Raw genomic sequence first — 17,989 nt, forward strand, 5'->3', positions numbered from 1 at the left:
TCAGGGTCCGGCTGCACCGAATCACGGCCTACCACCCCAAGGCTAACGGCCTGTGTGAGCGATTTCACCGCTCATTGGAGGCCGCGCTCCGGGCCACCCTCCGCGACGGCGGCTGGGTCGACAGGCTCTCCTGGGTCCTGCTGGGCCTCCGGACGGCGCCCAAGGAGGACCTGCGTGCATCCGCGGCGGAGTTGGTCTTCGGGCAACCGCTGCGGGTGCCGGGCGAGTTCCTCCCCGACTCCACGGCACCATGGTCCGCGGCACAGCAGCGCTCCGCTCTGCAAGAGACCGCCCAGAGGTTCGCCCCGGTGCCAACGGCATGCCACGGGCACCCACCGACGCACGTCGCCCCGGAGCTTCGCACGGCGGAGTACGTCTTCGTCTGCCACGATGCCCACCGGACACCACTGCGGCCCCCGTACGACGGGCCTTTCCGCGTGCTGGAGACCGGGGCGAAGCACTTCACCCTGGACATCGGCGGTACTCCTGACCGCGTTTCTGTAGACCGCCTCAAGCCGGCCCACCTCGACGTGGACCATCCACCGCCAGTGGCCCGACCCCCGCGTCGGAGCCGCCCCCCTGCGGGCGGACCCCCGGCACCGCCCAGCCCCGCCGCCACGCCGCCCCCCGGTCCTGCACCCATCCCAGGGGCAGCCAGAGGCATCCCACCTGGCATCCCTGCACCCCAGACGCCGCCGATCGCCAGGGGGCGCTTCGGCCGGGTCATTCGTTTGCCCCGCAAACTGGCCCTCCAGGTGCGCAGGAATTCTGGGGGGGCGCGTGTGGCGGACAGGAAAGCCCACTGGCGTGGTGACATCATTCCGCGCACCAAGTGGGCGGCGGCCACGCCCAAGAGAGAGGCGTGGCCTCAAGATATACACGGGGTGCGCAGCCCGGAGCAGCTTAGTGCTGCAGTTTGAGTACTTTCAATAAAGACTCTTTTATGAACCGCGTTGTCCGCTTGCTCCTTGCGTAAGCATTAGCGCGCGCAGCATCGCGCTTCAATATGTTTATTATTGATATGCTTGTATAAATCAATTAAATACGTTTTGTGCGCACGTTTTATTTTTCATTACTGTATACCTACTTTTGCAGCCCCCTGTGTATATATATATATATATATATATATATATATATATATATATATATATATACACAGCCAAAGCTACACTGGAGTGTCTAAGGAACAAAAAGATAAATGTCCTTGAGTAGCCCAGTCAGAGCCCAGACCTAAATCCAATCCAAAATCTATGGCATGACTTGAAGATTGTTGTCCATCAATGCTCCCCACGCAACTTGACTGAGCGTGAACAGTTTTGTACAGAAGAATGTGGCAAATATTGCCTCACCAAGGTGTGCAAATTTGGGAGAGGCCTATCCCAACAGCCTCACAGCTGTAATTGCTGTCAAAGGTGCTTCCACCAAGTATTAACTCGGGGGGGGGGGGGTGGGGGGGGGTGTGGACACTTATCCAACCAAGATATTCTAGTTTTGTATTTGTAATTCATTTTCTGAAATTTGTAGAATTTGTTTTTTCCTTGGAAGTTGTGAGTTACGATGTGTAAATGAAGGTGGAATAAGTCTGATTTAATGCAATTTAATTCCAGGCTTTCAGGCAACAAAAGGTGAAAATTTTGAAAGGAGGTGTAGACTTTCTATAGGCACTGTATATGTAGTCATTTTCATACTGTATATAAATACATATGCACATACACGTGTACATATACATGCATATATCACTTTCTTAATTTAGTTTTTTTTAATTGAACCCTTCAGGTAGAGAGAAGGGGGAGAAGTTGGGGTAGGTGGGGAAAGGAGAGGGGTAGAAGGGAGGGGGGCAGGGGGGTGAGGGGGTGGAGGATGAGATGCAAAATATTTTAAAACGTGAAAATTTATTGACATCCTGCATGTTTCACATTTCAGTCAAAACAATTTTTTTTAACATATGGCACATCAATAAGGAAGGAAGAAGGATAGGAACCATGTGGAGTGAGAATAAAGGGATTTTCTGAGAATAAAGATGGCCTGTAGATTAAAGTCAGTCTCTCACCACATGGCGAAATTGGCATTGTCATTCCAATTCCAATGCAGAAGGCTGTAATCAATGTCTGGTGTTGAATCATTCCTCTTTCTTTCACCATCTACTCCCCAACCCACCCACCAATCCATCCCCACACACCCCACGTGCACTCTGTTGAGCTCGGCTATAAACTGAAAGTAGGACAAGATCTGGCGACCATTGGCATCAGTGTTTTTATGGTAGCCTCAAGTACAAATTATCCTCCATAAAACAATTATAAACCTGTGAAATGTGTCCGTTTGCCATTAATGGCCCCCAAACCGCAATTGTAAAGCTGGCATCCTGAGCAGTTTGGGGAAAAAATGAACGGTGGGGAATAGCGTGGCACCACAGAGGGAGTCATTTGAATGTTTAACTCCCTCCCAACTTCATGGATGAAAATCCCCAACTTGTGGTATGCCAGGTCATCAGACATTCACAAAGAGGCTTTTCGTTTGGCCAATTAGCCTCAATAACCATTTCAAATGCATTATTGCATCAGTAAATGGATGGTTGGGTTGTAATAGCTTGCATTTCTGCTCTTTCTTGCTCATAAGTGCTGGGAACAGATTATTGATGAATCCACTTGAACTTTGCAAGCAAGAGGAGTAGAGAAGAAAGACAATGCAGGTAAGACATGAAGCTCAAGGGAAAGAATTATGCCTGGCAGAAATGAGAACAATGGCACTCATATTGCCATTATATATATTTCAAATACCTTTGCAAGAAAACCAGAGTCCAAGAAATGGCTTCCTATAACAGGTTTTGGCTGCCGAAGATGTTTTTGGGATCAACATGATTTTTTAAGGCAAGCATCATCCCATGTCCCACATCGGAAACAGTGGATTTCAACCACCGCTTACGTAGTTTTCCCACTGCGCGCACACACAAACACATTCAAGAGACATTTCGTTTCCACATCAGAAACATTGGTACTATTCTACTTCAGGTACCATTGCAAGGGTAATGCAATCTTTTTTTTAAAACTCCTTGCACATCGTAAGAATTATGTACAATAAAATATTTCAATTAACTTTGGCAAAGGGAAAATAACATTTGCAATAAATTAAGGAGCAAATAAGGCTGAACAAGCAGAGGATGCAATGACATTTCTGAGACAAATACTACAAAAATGATGAAAAAACCCCATTTCACATTCCTCCATCTAAAGGACATTCAAACTAAAGATGGAAATTGCAATTGGCATAATTGATAGAAAAACAACTGCAAAATTGGAAGCTTTGGCATGGTTACAAAATGTAAACGCAACTTGTTTGCAACATGAAAATATTCCTTGTGAGCAAACGACAATAATAATATGGAAAACACAAGGAATTTACATATGTTTGCAGGAAAAATAGTGAACTGACGAAATGGAGGGCCATCACCCTCATATGTTCCATTGGGGAGAATGCGTGGCCAACAGGATTGGCATTATGGCGTAAACAGGATGAACCACAGCGAGAGAAAATAAAAACGAACAAACTACACCAATGAGTCCAAGCCACGTCCTGTCCCGTTACTCCCATGGGTAGTGCATGCCGGCACATTGCTCCCACCCTTTGCCAAAGAGGCAACCGCAGATACTGCCGCTACTAAAAGCCTTACAGGGAAACAGCTGTTGGGTACCAAGCGCCCGGGGCCGAGCGGCCTCTGCTGGGAAATTAAGCGATTAATTGCTTGCACTGGCCCGGGCCCCAGCCACTTATTGGCGCAATTCATCTTCCTGCCAGCTCAGAGCTCCAGCATGAAGTGCAGCCGTAAGGGCGAGGATCACAACACGGGAAGAAAATTTGTCAGGCAACTAAATCTATACCATGCCATGAGAACAAAGATAACAGATCGAAGGCGACGGTGCCTTTGATGGAGATGATGACCGTTTGATTTAACTTCACTAACAATGTTATTTGATAGACAATTATTTTTTCACCCCAAAAGGTACAACACAGCAACACGCTATATGGAAAAGTTAATGAATCTCCAGTTAAAAAATAAAAACACACTTCAAACACAATTATGCAATCCTTCAAACAATATTCAGTGGCAGGGAAGAAATAGAAAAGAAGAGAAGACTTTCTCCAGGTGAAACTTTGTTACATCGATTGTTTATTTAACACAATAACCTTCTCATGACAACTTACCCATACTGTACCACACACAAGGAAAATGGAAATCTGGGAAATCAGAATGATAAACATCCCAGTGGTAATGTGTCGAGCAACCCCATTTTGTGACCTTGGACACATTATCAGATATTCCAGCCAGCCAAAAAGAGTTTTTAATCTTGTTAGAGAGCAAGTTGCTGGCTGTCATGTAATTAACTTCCTGCCAAAGAACCCAACTACACAAACTCTATTTGGAGCTTGTGGAAAGGAAGACCAAAAAAAAAATAATCAATGCACCCAACTCAAATTACCCACTTGATGAATTGGAGTCGCAAAGGAATCAATGGAGATTTGTCAAGGTGTGTTTGTAAGCCACACTGCTGATTAGGATTAATACATTGCAGAGTTAAAGATGTCAAAGGCTCGGCAATTGGGTGCTCCGCTCGTACGGGCTTTTGCAGGAAGAAAAGCTCGTGTCGGCCAACACATACAGATCATTCTGTAAACTCGCCACCAGAATAAAAGCAACTTTTTAATAGATGCACCAATCTCTCAACTAGACCTAGATTTTTGTATAGCGATATTGCAAACACAGATGCGAGTACTTCTACAAGCTTCAACATTGATGACAAAGTAAAATATGGTGATCAAACCAGTGTGCCACTGGATAAGAAGGTCAAAGAATCATAATTGAAATTTGACTGACTGCAAAATCATATCCTGCAGGTTTAACCCCTGCTGCACTTTCTGACATGCGCCCTGCTGCCCGAACCACACTCCACTTCGCAGCGGCATGATGTGGAATGAATAACTGCATAACAAATGATGATGAAGGGAAGAAATAGGGTTGAAACAAATTCTTGGGCTTCTCCCAATAAAACTTGTTCGATAAATTAACACAAACAAGCAGTCAAAAATCGAAAAAGTCAAGTAGTGGTGAGATTTTGGGACCGGAATGAGGGGGGGGGGGGGGGGGGGAGGGAACATAATGCCATTAATATCCACAGCACTCAGTGCATTTATTGGAGGAATTGTCCGACTCACCTTCAACACAACCTTTAAATTGAGTAGCAAATCACCGCAAAAACGTTTTGCGGAAAAAGGTCGATTTCAGTGATGCCTCAAATAATAGTTGATAATTTTCCCAAACTTTACCTTCTGAAGAGTTTGTTAGAAGTTATTGTGGAATGGGGGAAATAATCAGTGAAATTATCCCAACACATCCAAACATAGGCCGCAACAATTTTTTCCATAAAGCTGTCCATCATAACAATTATAATAATGTATTAAACAGAAACGGCTATGCTTAACATTAACATTTAAAGGATGGTATATATTATACTAAAGGTACCACACCTTCACCATATTTTTTGTTGTTGTTCTCCTCCTCCGGAGGAGGGTGGTGAGAGGAGGGAGTGTAAGGGGTATGGGGGAGTCCAGAGGGAGGAGGGTGGGGTTGGAGGAGGCAGAGGTTGGGATGGCAGGAGGAAGGAGAAGCTGTCGGAATCTGAAGTGAGGAGGTGAATGGGAGAAGGCAGGGGTAGAGGTGGGATGAGGGAGGGGAAGGGATGGGAGGAGGAACACCTGGCATTGCCAGGTACCTTTGCTAGTTATAAACTAGAAAGAGCAATCAGAGATTGTAGACCCTCACCAGGATGTGTTTTCAGTGGTTTTTACGGCTTTTGTGTGTGCAATGTGCAATGCTATGTGCAACGGCACTCAGTAGAGACCATAATTCCACCTGGTTGGCCATATCACTCAATGGTGAAGAATCAATTAAAATTTTAAACAATTCTTATATCCGAATCCATATTGAGATCTTCACCAAAATTGAAGATACAGACTTGGCATTTAATATGGAATATTTTTTTTTTTCTTGACTTGGGTTTACTTTCTTAACTCAGTATATCAATCTGGTGAATTTCTTTTACACTGGTGATTTATTTGTTAAAAGAACCATGTCACTGATTGTCTGTCGCAGCAAGAAGTCAACAACAGGATTATATCACATGTGGCGTGACAAAATGTACGGACAGGTGAATTTGATGATTGGCTTCACAGTCGGGTATACAAAGGTTGTTGCGTTCTGTATTAGTGGAAAACAACTGCTGCACGTCTCCAAAAGTTATTGCCGCTTCCTCTGGAGATGGGACCTCAACTCGACAATGCTGTTTGTTATGGAGTGGTGGCTTTACGAAATTACGGCATGAAACAGCGTGCTATTGCTCGGCAGTATGGCATCACTCAAGGTCAGGTGTCAAAGATCCTGAAACGAAATGCTCAGAGGGGTGTCCCTACTCCAATACCGAGGCCAGGACATCCCCGCAGAACCACAAGGAGGGATGATCGCCAGCTGAACCAGTTAGTCCGCAATGGCCGTACCAAGTCAGCTAATCGGCTTAGGGCTGAGTGGCAGCAACTGACAAATGTGCCTGTATCCAGAAGGCTAGTCAACCAACGACTGGTTCAAGCAGGCTATCGTGCCAGGCGTCCCCTGAGAAAGCCACGCCTGACCAGACAACACCGCCAGCGCCGATTGCAGTGGGCCAGAGAGCACCGTCAATGGCAGCCAGGACACTGGAATCACGTGATCTTCAGTGACGAGTCTAGATTTCTGGTCTATCGTCAAGATGGCCGCGTCCGAGTGCGCAGACAAGTGCATGACGCCTACAACAAAGATTGTATAGTGCCAAGAGTCCAAGCTGGAGGTGGTGGGGTGACCGTTTGGGCTGCTTTTCATGCAGGGGGCAAAACTGACCTGGTTGTTCTGAATGGAAACCTGAACCAGTTCAAGTACAGGGCCATTCTGGAAGAAACATTGCTTCCATTTGTCGTGCAGTCTTTCGAGGAAACTTTGTCTTCCAAGATGACAATGCACGGCCTCATCGTGCTCGCATGATCCAACACTTTCTTGCTGACCGTGGTGTAGAGCATATGGAGTGGCCTGCCATGTCCCCGGATATGAATCCGATGGAGAACTTGTGGGCAGAATTAACACGTCAAATCGACCACTTGGACCAGCAGCCGACCTCTGTGCGTGAATTGCAGCAGGCTATTGTCACTGCATGGCAAGCGATTCCTGTCCAAACCTTGGCAAATCTCGTGAACAGCATGCCTCAACGTGTACGTGCTCTCCTGAATGCTCGTGGGGGTTACACGAAGTACTGAACTGTAATTTTACTGTCCGTAATCCCAGTCGTAATTTAACTTTTGTTTTTGTTAAAAAATTTTTTGGCTAATGTGCAAAATAAAGAGATACTTCTGGAAAACATACAGAAGTTTAACACAGTACTGTCCATGAATTGAGTTCGATATCAGTTTACATCACTTTCAAGGATCAATTTAATTGTTTCGAAATGTCAAATGTGGTTTTTGTTTCTTTTAAAGGTCACATTAACAAAATCTAGAATAATTTCAACATAATTCCAATGAACTTTTGGTTCTAAGACATCTTGAAAAGTAAGTTCACCGCCACAAAAAAATATTCCATATTAAATGCCAAGTCTGTATTTGTCCTTGTCAGACACCCAACCGGTCAACCAAGTTTCGTCCAAATCCGTCCACAACTTTTTGAGATATCCTGCCGTTTTTGAGGGTTTTTGGCCCTATCTCCCAATGGTGAAGAATCACTTAAAAAATTATATTATCCGGATCCGAATCCAGATCTTCTCCAAAATCATTCCAAAATCAAAATCATTTCGTCCTTGTGACATACACTGCATCTCTGCCAAATTTCGTCCGAATCTGTCCACAACTTTGAGATATTTTGGTCACAAACAAACAAACAAACAAACAGATGCGATGAAAAATCGGCCAGAGACCGAGGACTTGCCGGAATGTACTTTTTTATCGGCCATTTTGGATCAAGTTTTTCGATTTTTCCAAGATGGCGGCCGAACCACGTGACCGATGACATCATTATTTGTTTTCTAAACTAATTTATTCCTAGATTATGCTCAAGAAATTTCATCTTGATCGGATGAAGTTTTGTACTTGTCGAATTATGATGTCATAATGGAGGCACCTATGACATCATCAATAACATATTTTATTCCCCATGGAGAGTTCTTTAGAATGAGCCATGTCTCAATTTTTTCTATGGAGTGCTTTCAAAGATTATAGAGGCGCAAATATTTTTGGTTTTTCCAAAATAGCGCCCATATCACGTGACCTATAACATCATAATTACCATTAAAAATATATAAACAGGTGGAGTTGCACCTATGGTGAAAATTTCCTGTCAATCGGACCAACGGTTGCAGAAAAAAAATCATATTTATTCTGTGCAGACAAACAAACAGACAGACAGTCAGACAAATGAAAAATCACTCATAGAGCGACACTTGGCAAAAGAGAACAAAGTAAAATGGCACTCAGTAGTGCATCCTATTGACCTCACAAATATTTTTGGTTGAATTATGTGACCTGATATGCAAATCGCCTTCAAATTTTAAGGTAATCAGATGAAAATTTACAATTTTAGAAATTTGGCCTATGTTGACCTTTTGGCCTATGTTGACCTCAACAATAGTTGGTGGTTGGTTTCAGTAAGCCAACATGCAAATCCTATTCAGATTTCAAGTCAATCGGATGAAAATTGAGGATTTTAGAAATTTGAAATGGTTATTGACCTTTGGCCTATGTTGACCTTTTGACCTATCCTGATCTCAAAAATAGTTGGTGATTGAATTCAGTTCACTGATATGAAAAGCCAATTCAAATGTCAAGTCAATTGGATGAAAATTGAGGATTTTAGAAATCTGGCCTATGTTGACCTTTCAGCCTAGGTTGACCTCAAAAATAGTTGGGGGTTGAATTCAGTGACCAGATATGCAAATAGTCTTCAAATTTTAAGTAAATCGGATGAAAATTGACAATTTTAGAAATCTGGCCTATGTTGACCTTTTGGCCTATGTTGATCTCAAAAATAGTTGGTGGTTGAATTCAGTTAGCCGATATGAAAATCCTATTCAAATTTCAAGTCAATCGGATGAAAATTGAGGATTTTAGAATTTTGAAGAAAAGTGGTTGACCTTTGGCCTATGTTGACCTTGTGACCGATGTTGATCTTAAAAATAATTGGTGGTTGAATTCAGTTATCTGATGTGAAAACCCAATTAAAATTTCAAGTCAATCGGATGAAAATTGAGGATTTTAGAATTTTGAGGAAAAGTGGTTGACATTTGGTCTATGTTGACCTTTTGGCCTATGTTGATCTTAAAAATAGTTGTTGGTTGAATTCAGTTAGCTGATATGAAAATCCCATTCAAATTTGAAGTTAATCGGATGAAAATTGTGGATTTTAGAAATTTGAAAAAAGTGGTTGACCTTTGACCTATTTTGATCTTTCGGCCTATGCTGATCTCAAAAATAGTTGTTGGTTGAATTCAGTTAGCTGATATGAAAATCCCATTCAAATTTGAAGTTAATCGGATGAAAATTGTGAATTTTAGAAATTTGAAAAAAGTGGTTGACCTTTGACCTATTTTGACCTTTTGACCTCAAAAATATATAGGGTTTTGTTGGACCACAAACTCTAACATTTGTTGAAGTTTCGTGAAGAACGGTTTAAAATTTTGACCTGTAGGCAAGTATAAGTGAGCGGACAGACAAACAAACACACACAAACCGGAGTGATCAACATACTTGTCAAAAAAATTTTTTTTTGGCCAAGTAACACACAGATTCAAATGCAATATCCTCTCCTCGGGCGAGGGTAATAAAAAAAGGTAATTTTTAACACTGTACAAGACTTTACAGAGGACACATCTGGAATATTGTTTGTAGTTTTGATCACCACATCTGATGAAGGACATACAGTCACATGAAAAAGTAAGTACACCCCATGTAAAGTTTTGACTTTTTCAACATATTTCAACATACAGCTATTTGATCTTCATTTCAACAATATTGATCGATAAAGGTGATATAATATAACAAATATCATGAAACATTTACATTTTGTAGTCCATTGTATAATTTAAATAAACATAAATGCAAATTTCGCATGTGGAAAAAGTAAGTACACCCTTGTCTCTAAAAGGTGGTATTGCCCCCTTTTGGCAGAAACAACCTCAAGTTGGCGTTTCTTATAACTGTCTACCAGTCCCCGACATCGACTGGGAGAAATTTTTGCCTACACCTCCATGCAGAATTCTTTCAGCTGTACGATGTTTGAGGGGTTTCTTGCATGCACAGCTCATTTCAAATCCCCCCACAACATCTTGATGGGATTTAAATCCGGGCTTTGACTTGGCCATTCCAGAACCCTCCATTTCATTCTTTTCAGCCATTCCTTGGTGGATTTACTGGTATATTTAGGGTCATTGTCATGTTGCAAGGTCCACCTTCGGTTGAGCTTCAACTTTCCGACAGATGGCCTCACATTATCCTCAAGCACCGTCTGGTACAATGAAGAATTCATAGTGGATTCTATGATGGTGAGCTGCCCAGGCCCTGATGCAGCAAAGCTGCCCCAAACCATAATATTTCCACCACCATGATTTACAGTTGGTATCAGGTTCTTGTGGTCAAATTCTGTCTTTGGTTTTCGCCAAACATGTCTTCTGGTACTGTGGCCAAATAGCTCTATCTTTGACTCATCTGTCCAGAGCACATTGTTCCAGAAGTGCTGGTCTTTGACTAGGTGTTCATTGGCAAACTTTAGCCTTGTCCTGATGTTCTTTCTGGACAGCAAACGTTTCCTCCTGGCACACCTCCCATGTAGATCAAATTTGTGCAGCCTTTTTCTCAGGGTAGACTCGTGCACTTTGGCATCAACAGTGGCAAAAGCTACCTGTACGTCCCGTGATGACATTCTGGGGTTCTTAGAGACTTCTTTCAGCATCTTGCAGTCTGCTCTCGGGCTGAACTTGCTGGGGCGGCCTGGCCTGAACAGGTTGGCAGTTGTTTGGAATCTTCTCCACTTGTAGATGATCTTCAGGACAGTCGAATGATTGATTTCAAATGTTTGGAGATCTTTTTCAATCCCTTCCCAGACTCGTAGGCATCTATAACCTTCTTCTGAAGGCCCCAGATAGCTCTATTGATCTTGGCATGGTGACGCTGCACACTTCAACAACAAAGAGCAAACCAAACTAAATGTCTGAGGTTTAACTAAGACAGGTTCCTCCAAGATCCTCTCTAACGATGTTCTAATCATTTGCACCTGAGCTGGTGCACCTGATTCTAATTTTAGGTATTTGAAGTAGTGATAAATGTAGGTGTAGGGGTGTACTTACCTTTTCCACATGCGAAATTTGCATTTATGTTTATTTAAATTATACAATGGACGACAAAATGTAAATGTTTCATGATATTTGTTGTATTATATCACCTTTATCTGTCAATATTGTTGAAATGAAGATCAAATAGCTGTATGTTGAAATTTGTTGAAAAAGTCAAAACTTTACATGGGGTGTACTTACTTTTTCACGTGACTGTAGCTGCCATTGGGAGGATCCACCATAGATCAACTAGATTGACCCCATGCCTAGCTAGAATAGGCTATGTGGAGTGGCTGAAAGAGACAGGAATTTTCACCTGAGAAAGGAGACGATTGTGAGTGGATCTGATAGAGTTGTTTAAGATAATCAAGGGTTTCGACAAAATAAATGCAGAATAATATTTCAGCAGAATGGATGCTGACAGGGCAAGAGGCAAAAGTTTAAGACTAAAAAAAAGAGGGGAGTTAGGATGGCGGTAAGGCAGGGGTCTTTAACTCAGAGAGTGGTGAATTAATGGAATGGTATCCCTGCAAAGGTAGTGGCAGAAGAGTCAGTGGATTGCGTTAAAATCGAGTTGGATAGGTATCTGGAATTAGTGGGGATGAGGGAATACTAAGATATTGGCATGATCGCGAAGGCTTGATGGGCCTAATGGCCTCCCGCTGCATTTCAGTTCCTTGTAAGATGGTGTCACATGCCATCCATCCATCCAGAACCACGACTTTGTCTGAAAAAGCCAGAATGGGCTGCAGCTTCTATCCCCTGTGAACCAGTCCTGACATAAATCCCATTGAACACATCTGGGAACAAGGAGCAGGAGATGTGCAAAAGCCGACGTCTGCAAAGTAAATATGCAAGAGCTGAAACAAAATCTACACCACATTCAATTTGGTAAAATCTGGATCAGGCTGTCACACACAATATAATTCATTCAATGCCTTCTTGGGTTCATGCCCTGCTTTCTGACAAAGGATACATTCTACAATATACTAATACTGTATATGCAGTCGAGTCGATAGTATTCATATCACAGAATGGTAAAAAAAAAAGTTTGTTTACATTCAGGTGTGTTCATTTCATTCTGGCAGGGCACCAGGTGATCGCTTTTGGGATAACCGTGTTACCGTGTGTGTACAGCTATTTACATAAACTTTTTGGGTTTGTTTCTCATGAGAATAAAAATGTTTCAAGAAACTATGATTTATGAGGTTTATTTAATTACTATCATTATAAGCCCCCGTTGGACTTAGTCTTAGTTGGACAAAAGGGGGCTTATGGATTTGGTCTCGTCCGTGCGTGCATCCGCAACCATATCTCAGAGATGTATGGACCAATTTTGTTCATACTTGGCACAAAGACAATATATAACTGCATACATATGCACATCTTTTTTGAGCAGAGTAGTGATGGCAATGTACAAAAGAGCGCGCACAGCTGTAAGGACGAAGGACGGGAACAGTGGCGAGTTTGAGGTGAAGGTGGGAGTGCATCAGGGGTCGGTACTAAGTCCACTACTATTTGTAGCTGTGATGGAGGTGCTGGCTCAGAACGTAAAGGAGGGTTTACCGTGGGAGTTGTTGTATGCAGATGATCTGGTGTTGATTGCGGAAAGTATGGATGGACTGAAGGAAAAGATGAACAAGTGGAAGGAATGTATGGAGACAAAAGGTCTGAAGGTGAATATCAGAAAGACAAAGGTGATGGCAAGTGGTAAAGCATGTGGTGAGGTGGAAAGAACTGGGAAGTGGCCGTGTGCTGTGTGCAGGAAGGGTGTCGGAGTGAACTCCATTCAATGGCCAATGTGCGCTGAGTGTGTTCATCAAAAATGTAGTGGTCTGAGAGGGTCATTTACCAGTGTGGCAGCTACATTCAAATGTAAGGTGTGCACAGAGGGAGCTGCAGATGGAGGAAATGTTGAGTTGGATCTTGGAGACGGCGTGAAGCTGGAAGGTGTGAAAACATTTTGCTATCTCGGAGACATGCTGAATGGAGAAGGTGGATCAGACTCGGCAACGGTTGCTCGAGTGAGATGTGCATGGAAGAAGTTTCGGGAACTGAGTGGCGTGCTGATGAGGAGGAGAGAGTCGCTGAAGCTGAAGGGAAAGGTGTATGCTGCATGTGTGAGAAGTGTTATGATTTATGGGAGCGAGACATGGGTAATGAACGTAGAGCAGCAACGAAGGCTGGAAAGGGTGGAAATGCGAATGGTTCGATGGATGTGCGGAGTATCGTTGAGAGAGAGGAAGACAAATGATGAATTGCGAAAGATGATGGGAATATTGCCTGTGATTGATGCTGTGAAGAGGAACAGGTTGAGATGGTTTGGTCATGTGTTGAGGAAGGATGAAAGTGACTGGTTGAGAAGAGTGATGGAAGTTAATGTAGAAGGAAGTAGAGGACGGGGAAGACCGAGAAAGACTTGGCTAAAGATGGTGGAAGAAGAAATGCGGACAAGGGGGTTAACAAGGGGAGATGCAGAAAATAGGGCAAAATGGAGAAGATTGTCATGGGGACCGCAAGGCTAACCCCCGCTCTAGCAGGGAAAATGGCCTTTAAAATGCATGTTGTGTGTGTTGTATACATATGCACATCATTGTGTTTCGCGACGCTATCAAAGATGGCCGAATGGCGGCCATTCTAGTTGTAAAAGAAACCCTGATATTAACCATGTCCTCAACCATTTATTGGACATGCATTTACCGATCTTGTTCAAATTTGGTATACAGATAATGAATCATGAGTTACATATGCATGTCATTTTCTTGTGAGATCAGATCCAAGATGGCTGAGTGGTGGCCATTTTGTTACTTAAATGTGTCCCCATCCATTTCTCAGACATGGATGGACTGATTTTCTTCAAACCTGGCACAAAGACGATACATGAGCATACACATGCAGAAGATTTTGTTTTGTCATCCGACCAAAGATGGCTGACTGACGGCCTTTAACTTCGTACAACAAAATTACTAAAACCACGGCAGGGGCTATTATTGGTTCACAAGTTATCAAACAGAGTGACCACTATATTCGTCATGGGTGTGTGTCTGTCTGTGTGTCTGTCTGTCTGTCTGAAGCATAACTACCCGATGATATCATCCGATCTTGATGAAACTTTGGTGGGAGGTTGATATCATGATCTAGTTGTGTCCTGCCTAGAGTGGGCCTATTGCGCCCATTGTGGGCTTTGGTGGGAGGTTGATATCATGATCTAGTTGTGTCCTGCCTAGAGTGGGCCTATTGCGCCCATTGTGGGCGGAGCCACGCCCAAAAAAAGATGTCTTTTTAGGGGGTAATCGAGTTCAAGCTACATCTTCTCTGAGGGGTTTGGTGGAATCTGACAGGGGTTTCGGTATTTGGTTCGGCCAATGTCATGTGTCTAGCCCCACGGAGCTCAGTTTTTCATTTTCGCCCCAAGGTCACAAGGTCACAAGGTCACGAGGTTTAGAAAAGTCGATTTTTGATGGTTTTATTACATTGTTCGCTTCCTGAAAGGGTGAAATGTCATACATGATCTTATATTATCACATACATCATGAAATACAAGTTTTCCAACAAATTTCAGAATCTTCGACCTTTGACCTTTGAAGGTCACAAAGGTCAAAGCTTCAAAGTTGTCAGAATCGAACCAAATTTTCAGTATTGTGTAGCTAACTAACCTCATAACTGATTATACATTATTTTCTATCTCATGTCAAGGTCAGTAACCTTCGTTTTGACATTTCCAGGCCTGGCCTGTCCGGGCCTGTTTCGGTTATAGTCTGTCCTTTGTCATTGAATACCGCTCGCTCGTGTACTCCTGAGTTGTGACATTTTATGTCTCTTTCTTATTGGTACAATTATTATGACAACATAACACATTCCAAATTAAAACATCTTCTCACCTCCATGGTGGTGAGACAGGCTCCCACCATTTGCCAAAATTTCATTTCGAGCAGCTATCTGAAGGAACAAACACAACACAGTGGTACAGGATTTGACTGCAATAAATCTGGAAAAAATCTTTAAGACCATCAATTTTGTTCACGTATCAAGATACATCTGTGCTTCATTCTAAAATGCAAGAAGGAAGACTGATGGAGAATGGCATTGCGGAGAAGATATGAAGATGGGAAATATGAGGTGCAGAATGGAAGGTAGAATGAATGAAATGCAGTAGTGTAAGATTGAGACGCACAGAACGAGGGCAGGTGTGAGTGGGAGGCAGAAGCCATTATAAACGAGGTCGACATGTGTGGAATGACAATAGCCAGTAAGCAAGATGGCAGGAAGACTGCTACATGTTTATAATTTATGCTGGAAATCAAGGACTTATGTTACAGATAAACGCATTCCTACCTCGATCTGCTCGTACACGTGGACAGGGTCGCTCAAGCCACGGTAATTGAAGGCAAAGTAGAAATATACACAGGCACCTGCATCGTATGTTTGGGTGACTCTGGAAATAATGTGATGACAATTATGCAAATTCACATGCAAACATTGTGAAGTACATCTCCCAAGGTTAAGTAAATAAATAAATAACGAAATAAAACAAAAAGGAGAGTTTGTTGCTTCTGCCTGTTCCAGTATGCAGTCACATGACTGGGCAATACCTGTTTGTGTAATTATTCCCAACATGACACGTTCTTATACGTTTCAGAAACCAACAGCACCATAATAAACCTGGCAGACGGGATCTGTCAAAGCCACGGGGATGAAACCGCTGCAGGCTTGATATCAATGCCGGGCCAGATGTCTTGGCAAAGACTCCCCAGATTCTCTATTGATGAGCACACATGCGTTCATGCACACAAAATTGTGCAAGGCTCACAAGAGCGCACACCTTGGTTTGCACTCTGTATTGATATTGTGGAAACCTCAACAAAGCGATTACGATCACTCGATCATGACTTTAGTCAAGAGATTGTTATTTCAGCATTAAAAGTCGGGATTCAATTAAAAATGGCTCTTTAGCTAAAAACATTGTTTAAACTAGACCGGCACTCAGTAGAGAGCATACCTCCGCCTGGTTGGCCATATCACTCATTGGTGAAGAATCACTTAAAAATTAAATAACTGTCATATCCGACGGAATCCATAGTCAGATCTTCACCAAAATGGCATCGATTCGTCCTTGTCGCACACACAACCTGTCCACCAAGTTTTGTCAAAACCCATCCATAAGTTTTTGCGATATCCCACAATGTATAGTTTTTGGCCCGATCTCCTAATGGTGAAGAATCAAAGAAAAAATTAAATAATCCTCATATCCGAATCCATTTTCAGATTTTCACCAAAATCGAATCGCTTCGTCCTTGTCACACACACAACCTGTCCACCAAGTTTCGTCCAAATCCACCCACAACTTTTGGAGATATCCTGCTATATATCATTTTTGGCCATATCACTCAATAGTGAAGTCACTTAAAAATTTATACTAGCTGGATCCGGATCTTCACCAAAATTGAATCGATTTTTCCTTGTCACACACACACAACCGGTCCAACACGTTTCGTCCAAAACCATCCAGAACTTTTTGAGATATCCCGCGATGTATCATTTTTGGCCCTATCTCCAATTTTGAGTGATATGGATAATCTCCTATTTTGGCCCTAAAAAATTATAGTAGCCGGATCCGAATCCGAATATTCACCAAAATCGAAACATTTCGTCCGTGTCACATGCACTACATCTCTGCCAAATTTCGTCCGAATCCGTCCACAACTTTTTGAGATATTTTGTTCACAAACAGACGAACAAACATGAAAAATCACTCATGGAGCAACATTTGGAAAAGGAAAACAAAGCAGAATGGCACTCAGTAGAGGATCCTTTTGACCTCACAAATAATTGGTGGTTGAATTCAATTAGCTGATATGAAAATCCAATTCAAATTTCAAGTTAATCGGATGAAAATTGAGGCTTTTAGAAATTTGAAAGAAGTGGTCGACCTTTGGCCTATTTTGACCTTTTGGCCTATGCTGATCTCAAAAATAGTTGTTGGTTGAATTCAGTTAACTGATATGTAAATCCCATTCAAATTTCAAGTGAATGGGATGAAAATTGAGGATTTTAGAAATTTGAAATTGTTGTTGACCTTTAGCCGATGTTGCTCTTTTGGCCGAAGGTGATCTCAAAAATAGTTGGTGGTTGAATTCAGTTAGCTGAAATGAATATCCTATTCAAATTTCAAGTCAATCGGATTAAAATTGAGGATTTTAGAAATTCAAAAAAAGTGGTTGACCTTTGGCCTATGCTGATCTCAAAAATAGTTGGTGGTTGAATTCAGTTAGCCGATATGAAAATCCTATTCAAATTTCAAGTCAATCGGATGAAAATTGAGGATTTTAGAAATGTGAAAAAAGTGGTTGATCTTTGGCCTATGTTGGCCTTTTGGCCGAGGCTGATCTCAAAAATTGTTGGTGGTTGAATTCAGTTAGCCGATATGTAAATCCTATTCAAATTTCAAGTCAATCGGATTAAAATTGAGGATTTTAGAAATTTGAAAAAAAGGGGTTGACCTTTGGCCTATGTTGACCTTTTGACCTCAAAAATAAATAGAATTTTGTGGGACCACGAACTTTACCATTTGGTGAAGTTTCGTGAAGATCGGTTTCAAA

General features: G+C 42.4%; 2 protein-coding genes across 3 annotated transcripts in view; both read right to left on the minus strand.

Annotated features, from left to right (window-relative positions):
- LOC144891851 (THAP domain-containing protein 1-like) overlaps positions 1–17,989 on the minus strand; it is a 656,480-nt gene that overhangs the window by 258,172 nt on the left and 380,319 nt on the right. The window lies entirely within an intron of this gene.
- Positions 1–17,989, minus strand: part of AGPS (alkylglycerone phosphate synthase) — a 298,511-nt gene that overhangs the window by 21,632 nt on the left and 258,890 nt on the right. For both annotated transcript variants that reach the window (XM_068131918.2, XM_078787059.1), the window contains 3 exons: positions 15,726–15,825; positions 15,272–15,329; positions 2,778–2,934 (listed from right to left, as the gene is read on the minus strand). In XM_068131918.2, the coding sequence (XP_067988019.1) occupies positions 2,813–2,934; positions 15,272–15,329; positions 15,726–15,825 (280 nt within the window). In that variant the 3' untranslated portion in view covers positions 2,778–2,812. The remainder of the gene's footprint in view (positions 1–2,777; positions 2,935–15,271; positions 15,330–15,725; positions 15,826–17,989) is intronic.

Source organism: Myxine glutinosa, chromosome 1 (assembly GCF_964187855.1).
Source record: "Myxine glutinosa chromosome 1, kmMyxGlut1.1, whole genome shotgun sequence".
NCBI lineage: Eukaryota > Metazoa > Chordata > Myxini > Myxiniformes > Myxinidae > Myxine > Myxine glutinosa.